Here is a 6,215-nt window from a genome sequence, read left to right on the forward strand (position 1 = left end):
GTTTCGGATGGACCTGGCTCATGTTAGTGCTATGCCATTCTTTAAAACAACGGTGTTACCAAACAATACCCATAGCACTCTGTGGTGACACCATAATACCAGTTTTAATATATTACTCATAGAGGTCGCTTTTTTTTGTGGAAAGTGGATTAGGTAAAACTGTAAAAGGTTAGATGGGCTCTGAGGGGGCCCTGTGAGTTAATTTGCAGATAGATAAATAAATACACACTTTATATAATTTTTTTTAAATTCATTATCCTTGCCTAGGTACGTCTTTGGGCTTTGTAAGGAAATATTATTTAAATAAACTTCATGTAAGCAGCTTATCTTTTACAGATGAACAAAGAGTCAAAGGCCATTATCTAATGAATGTCCTTGCTCCCTACATTATCTATGTTTTTATTTATTCATCTACAGATATGTGCCAAAACTAGTTCTGTGTGTTGACTACTTTTAACTTAATTATATAAAGTATAAGGTTAGTTTTAATTATGCATATGACCTTTTGGTGGGACACAAATATACCTGATCTTTTATTTTATGGCTGTAACATTTCTTCGAAAGGTTGGCTAACATTGACTTGCTTAATATTGATAGCTTTAGGCATTCTTTTCGAATGGCTAAAGTTGCTTCAAGCAAAACAAAAGCAAAGGGAGTTAATAATACGTGCCCGACAAATTCGCACAGTATGTCCTTCAAGTGAAACTTCGACACTAATTTCTCATGGAGAAGGTACAAACTCACAAAAACCGAGTTTATTTGTAAGGTACGGGGGATTCCATAATGCAAAAAGTCAACTTAAATTTTAGGACAAAGTTGCTGTTCTGTGATGCCTGCCTGTGGATCAATATACATGTATTGGGCTATATTTTGATGTTGGTTATTATGGTATACAACGGATGGTTAATCATTTCTCTACTAATTGGCAGCGGAATAGGATATTTCCTTTTCGGAACGCAATTCATAAAAATAACCATGCAAAACTTTCAAACCGTTCGTGATACTTTCTGCTATATGAACTGTGCCGAAGCAGGTACACTCCACAGTTCCACATTTTATCCCACCTACTTTCCTTCGACATCTGCTAACATTCCACGTTCTAATCTTCGATGTCTTGTATAAATATGAACCTACTACACAAAGTATTTGTAGACTTGACAAATGAAACTGAACCAATCGTAGAACCCTCCAGTTCACATTGTTCGTCAACTTCTCACGGTCACACAGAAGGAACTGTAGTGGTGTGTGTCCATCCTGAGCCTACGTGATATTTTATTATTTAAGAATATACTATTATTTGTTGCCAATTTTGACAAAATAAAGATTTTAAGGATACCCAATCAATTCTATACATGGGCGTCCATAGAAATATCGTCCAGGGGGTGTGCGTGTGAGTTTGTATAGTGCTTTGATGCATAATGATCACGAGCAGGGGTGGTTTTACTCCTCCATGCTATATTGCTAAGGGCGCCTATAACATCAGATGGAGGAATGGATTCCATAGTATTCGCTATATTTTTCATTAGGCATAAATATGCACGTGGTCTTCAATGTAATTTGACATACCTACCTATATTTTAAAAATTACTTGGAATCTTCCCCCAAGTTTCCTACGATATTTTTAAGATCTTTTTGGAAAGAAGAATGAAAAAAAATCCAAATTATTTTGAAACTTTTAAGGATACTGCCCTATATGGAATCTTTGAAACTTTTACCATCTTTAGAGCTCGCAGGATCCTAAAAACTTAGAATATTAATAGATTCATCATTTTGCAATCTGAAAAAGTGTTTTTGAGATCCTCACAAAACAAAAAGAATTTGCAATTTGTAAGTAGAAATCTACTAAGATATGACTTTCTAACGACAGCTTATTTCTGGTTATTAATTGCACTGTAAATAAAGAAACGCCACGTTCCCCCAACGGTAATATTGCAATGTACTGCCACGATATATAAACTTTCTAGAAAAATCTAGAACGCATATATAGAAAGAATACGTTATGTCATCCAAGGAACAACCCATCTTAACTATGTACTAACGCCGTCACTGATTAAGAGGCCAAATAGTTCAAATACACTGGTATGTCATCAAGTGACAAGTAGTTCAACTTGTCAACTGTGTTTATAAACACCACCCTTCAGCCCTAATTAACTTAATTATTAAAATCGTGTATCAAGTAATTGCACTTATTAATTAACTTTGCTGTGTCATACATGGCATTGTATAATAATAAACTATGGCTGCTTTCGCATATTCGAGACTCCTTCATATCAACAGACGATACAGGTTAGTATTTCTAAAACTTGTATGCCAACAATCATGTTTCAAATTTGAATAGGCATGAGCGAGTTGGTCATGGTGGGTGACGATGTACCCAAACAGTTGGCAGACAAACTGGATTGTTATCGTGACCCGGAAGATAGTGAAGACGATGAAGATACATCTCACGAATCGTACGATTTTCATTTGGATGTGGATTTTGAAGTGCAAAGGCAACGTTCCAATACTGCTGTACGATTAGAAAAATTGGATAATGCCAAGAAACGAGCTGCTAAAGTAAAGAATATTAAATGGGAATTCTCTCCAGTTCGTCCCACAGAACAAGAATTAGGCGAACTTTTTGTTAGAAAGGAACCTAAAAAGAATGTTTCTAATACCAGAAAATCCTTGCTGTCTGAAAAATTAGAACAATGCACCAATTTACCTCAGAATCCCTACATTGAATACGCCAAGTTTGATGGAAGTGCCCAAGTGGGTATTCTAACGAGAAAATATAAAATCTTTCTCACTATGCTACCCGAAGAGCATCGCAATTACCCAATGACTGTTAGTTGTATTGCTACTGCTAAAATAGAAGAGCTGATCGGTTTTATATTGCTCAAATGCAGGTATTCAGTGTGTGTAATATATTATTAATATTTCATTTTAAAATTATAGTACAATTCACGGCGATTTCCCTTTGAAACCTGTATCTCACTATGGGTTATATATAACTGAAGAAGACGGCGAAGTAGATCACGATTTTCCAAATCTTGATCCCAAAGAAAGCGTGGCAAAATTCGGATTTACATGCTTGGGGTTAGTTGAACATAAGCAAATTACTAAGAATGTTAGTTTTGAATCATCGCAGACAATCATTCAACATGAGGGATCTGACGAGATTAATAAGATATCAAGTAAACTTCACATGGATGATGCACAACAAATCACTGCGAATATGCATCTAATGAAAGTTCATGCGACTGCAATGGAGGCACCTTTATATCAATCGTATCGTGTGTATATTGTGAACAAAATGCGGGCAAAAGCTGAAATACAATTGGGTATAAGCGGAGAAAAAATTGAGATTGATCCCTTGCAACAAAAGAATTCCAAATTCACTTTTGTACGACAGAAACCGGTTAGCCATCACATTGATTCGGTTGCATGGTGCGAGGTTACAGATACAAAGAGCAGCGGAACCGCTTTTCGAGTTGTTTACAGTTCTTCTTTTGGAGGAGGAGGAGGAAGTACAAATGTCAATGTTAATGGTAAGTGTAGAGGAAACAAGGGACAAGTCTTTATGTGATCATTTACAGTTGGGAGTATACAGTCGCCCATTTTACAAACGTCGACGAGCTTCAAACATTACGATTTTGAAGCTGATCATAATACTGCGGAAGAAATAGTACAAAAAATTAATTTAATCCTTGAATTAAGATCTAGTGGTAGTCGTAAAGAGTACTTAGCAAGTCGGGAGCGAAAACAAAGAAGAAGAAGTTTTCATTCTAATAAATAGAAATGTAACCTATTCAAAAATATATTAGTCTAAATGTACACTTTTTCTTAGCGCTTTGTTTGTTAAACGACTCAAAGTGTCCAATTCCCTAATTTTTTCATTTTTATAGTTAATTAAATTTTCGTGAACCTCCAAGGCCTTATTTACTAATGTGCAAAAGTTTCGAACTTTTTTTGAGTATTCTGCATGCAAGCCATCATCAAATCTTGTCGGTTCTAATTTTGGTTCAACCCTGAAATCATTACTTTCATTTTTAGCAAATTGTTCAACTCTCTTACCCAAGACTTAAGCATTCCTCTTTTGTTTTAGCATACAGATTCTTCCAATCCATTATCTCTTTTTTCAAATTCTCTATATAGTTATGTTCACATGATTCAAACGATTCCACTGTAACTTTAAAGTAGGTAAAGCAATGCCAAAGGGGTACTTACTCATGGTTTTAGGCTTGAAAATCGAGGATCTTCGTCTTAATTTTCCAGAAGATGATACTAAAAGCGAACAATTCTTTAGGTGATTTAAATTAATTAGACTTACAATTGACCTCCACGATAGTTCGATCATTACTGACTGCCTTGGTATGCTTTTCTTGCATTTCTGTTTTCTTCTCCATTAGAAGTTTTAAAATTTTAAATGTTTTAGGTTAAAATATTTCAGTTGATTTTTGGATTTTTAAATATTCAGTGTAGCGCCATCGATTGGTGTATGTCTGAACTAATCAGTGGCGTATCATAAATTCTACACACTTAGGCTAGGCAACACGTCATTCAATTTGGGAGATTACCTTTTTCTAAAACGCAAAAACTTTTTAATAACTAACTAAGTAATGTCAAGTATTCAAATCTAATTATCACAACATCCTTCTTTCTTACAATGATGTTTATAATTATAATACGTCTCAATCCCTATATGTCGGTCGGTTTATATTCATGAGTTGGTGTAGATTTTTCACCAGGGCAGATTGAATGTTATAGTAAGGTGCAGGACGATTGAGTTTCAATATGTTATATGATATAGAAGTTCATCGCCTTTACCCTACCAAAGTGACATATATATTTATGTAAATCTAGAACATTCCGAAGCGTTCTAAAGACATTCTGGAACAATTGTCGTTTACTATATAAGCAAATTTAGCGTATTTCGTTCGGTTTTAACTTCGATGCGTTTGTGTTATGTTATAAATTGTAAGTGATAAATAATAATTACAGTTACAAATTAATCCACTTTAAGACTGTTATAAATTTAATGTTAATTAATTATAAATAAATAAAACTACGTAATTAAATGTACGTAACACTGGTGTCAAGTGTCTGGTTGTGTGTAAGTATACAATTAGAGAAAGCTTTGAATATATTCACCATGAACCAGATTTACTGGAATCAGGGAGCACGGATCAGACTGTATGGATTAAAGTCATGGAGTCTAGCAATCACACCCGCTTGAGATGCTTAGCTTCGTCACAGAAAATTGTGACTACTAAGCCCCACCACCACGACAAGGTGCATCCCATGGTGGGGTATACATTATAGTCCAGTTTAAAAGGAACAAACTTATGCAATTTGCCAATTGAGTAGGAGAAGGTATACGCTAATCAGTCGACAAGAAGTCAAGAACCTCGATATACGCCGTTTACTGTCGTACATACATCCTCGACTGCAGTCTTGCCTATGCACAGACTACTGGGCGACGATTTGTTCGCAGATTTGCTGACATTACAAAACCGTTGACCAAGTTAACAGAGGAACACAGCGATTTCAAATGGAATGATGGATATAAGAGGGTTTTTGAAGGTTTCGAACAAGTTTTTGTTACGGTTCTAGTCCTCAGATAACCTGAAAAAGAAAGGGGACTTCGGGTTAGATAAACGCTAGCAATGTTGGAATGGGTACTGTACTATCCCAAATGCAGGATGAGCACGAAAGAGTTACCCATCGGATATTTGAGCAGTTTTCTTTAAACCGGGACGCTATTTACTGTGTGACCTGAAGGAAATTGATAGCCGTCAATAAGTCAATCAAACATTTCCATAAGTACCTATTTGTATGGCCAGAATTTTCTCGTTAGGACCAACCATGTCGCATTGCGATGGTTATTGCACTTTAAGAGTCTAGAATAAGAACAAGTGGCGAGATGGTTGAAAAGACTCTAAGAGTAGCCTTTGTAACAGAGAACACAACGCGGGACGAAACCATCGTAATGCTGATACCATGTCTAGAAGACTATGTCCTACGGATTGTGGACACTGCTCACAACTAAAGCATAAATATGAAGAACAACACTCACGATGCACTGCACTTGTGAATGATAACTGTGTATAACAAGAAATCCGAACAGTTCAAGAAAATGACTGTGATTTGCGTCTGATGATAAACTAGAAAATTGAAGAGAACAGGCCACCCTGGGAAGAGCTTTCTCCAATATGGTCCAGTTTCAAAGGCAT

General features: G+C 35.8%; 3 protein-coding genes across 3 annotated transcripts; 2 read left to right on the forward strand and 1 right to left on the reverse strand.

Annotated features, from left to right (window-relative positions):
• Nucleotides 1-470: 470 nt before the first annotated feature.
• LOC116171963 (probable low affinity copper uptake protein 2) lies at nucleotides 471-1,340 on the forward strand. The gene is made up of 3 exons (XM_031489026.1): nucleotides 471-766; nucleotides 810-1,033; nucleotides 1,153-1,340. The coding sequence occupies exons 1-3, from the start codon at nucleotides 492-494 to the stop codon at nucleotides 1,266-1,268; spliced, it is 615 nt and encodes a 204-aa protein (XP_031344886.1). The 5' UTR covers nucleotides 471-491; the 3' UTR covers nucleotides 1,269-1,340.
• Nucleotides 1,341-2,089: 749 nt separating this feature from the next.
• LOC116171946 (stress-activated map kinase-interacting protein 1) lies at nucleotides 2,090-3,816 on the forward strand. Its single transcript, XM_031489006.1, has 4 exons — nucleotides 2,090-2,286; nucleotides 2,339-2,888; nucleotides 2,938-3,530; nucleotides 3,579-3,816. Exons 1-4 carry the CDS (start codon nucleotides 2,214-2,216, stop codon nucleotides 3,776-3,778), a joined length of 1,416 nt encoding a protein of 471 aa, XP_031344866.1. The 5' UTR covers nucleotides 2,090-2,213; the 3' UTR covers nucleotides 3,779-3,816.
• On the reverse strand, nucleotides 2,771-5,277 carry LOC116171953. Its single transcript, XM_031489019.1, has 4 exons — nucleotides 4,313-5,277; nucleotides 4,210-4,266; nucleotides 4,057-4,165; nucleotides 2,771-4,010 (listed from the first exon to the last, which is right to left on the reverse strand). Exons 1-4 carry the CDS (start codon nucleotides 4,386-4,388, stop codon nucleotides 3,803-3,805), a joined length of 450 nt encoding a protein of 149 aa, XP_031344879.1. The 5' UTR covers nucleotides 4,389-5,277; the 3' UTR covers nucleotides 2,771-3,802.
• Nucleotides 5,278-6,215: the final 938 nt, after the last annotated feature.

Source organism: Photinus pyralis, unplaced genomic scaffold (genome assembly GCF_008802855.1).
Source record: "Photinus pyralis isolate 1611_PpyrPB1 unplaced genomic scaffold, Ppyr1.3 Ppyr1.4_LG1, whole genome shotgun sequence".
Lineage (NCBI taxonomy): Eukaryota > Metazoa > Arthropoda > Insecta > Coleoptera > Lampyridae > Photinus > Photinus pyralis.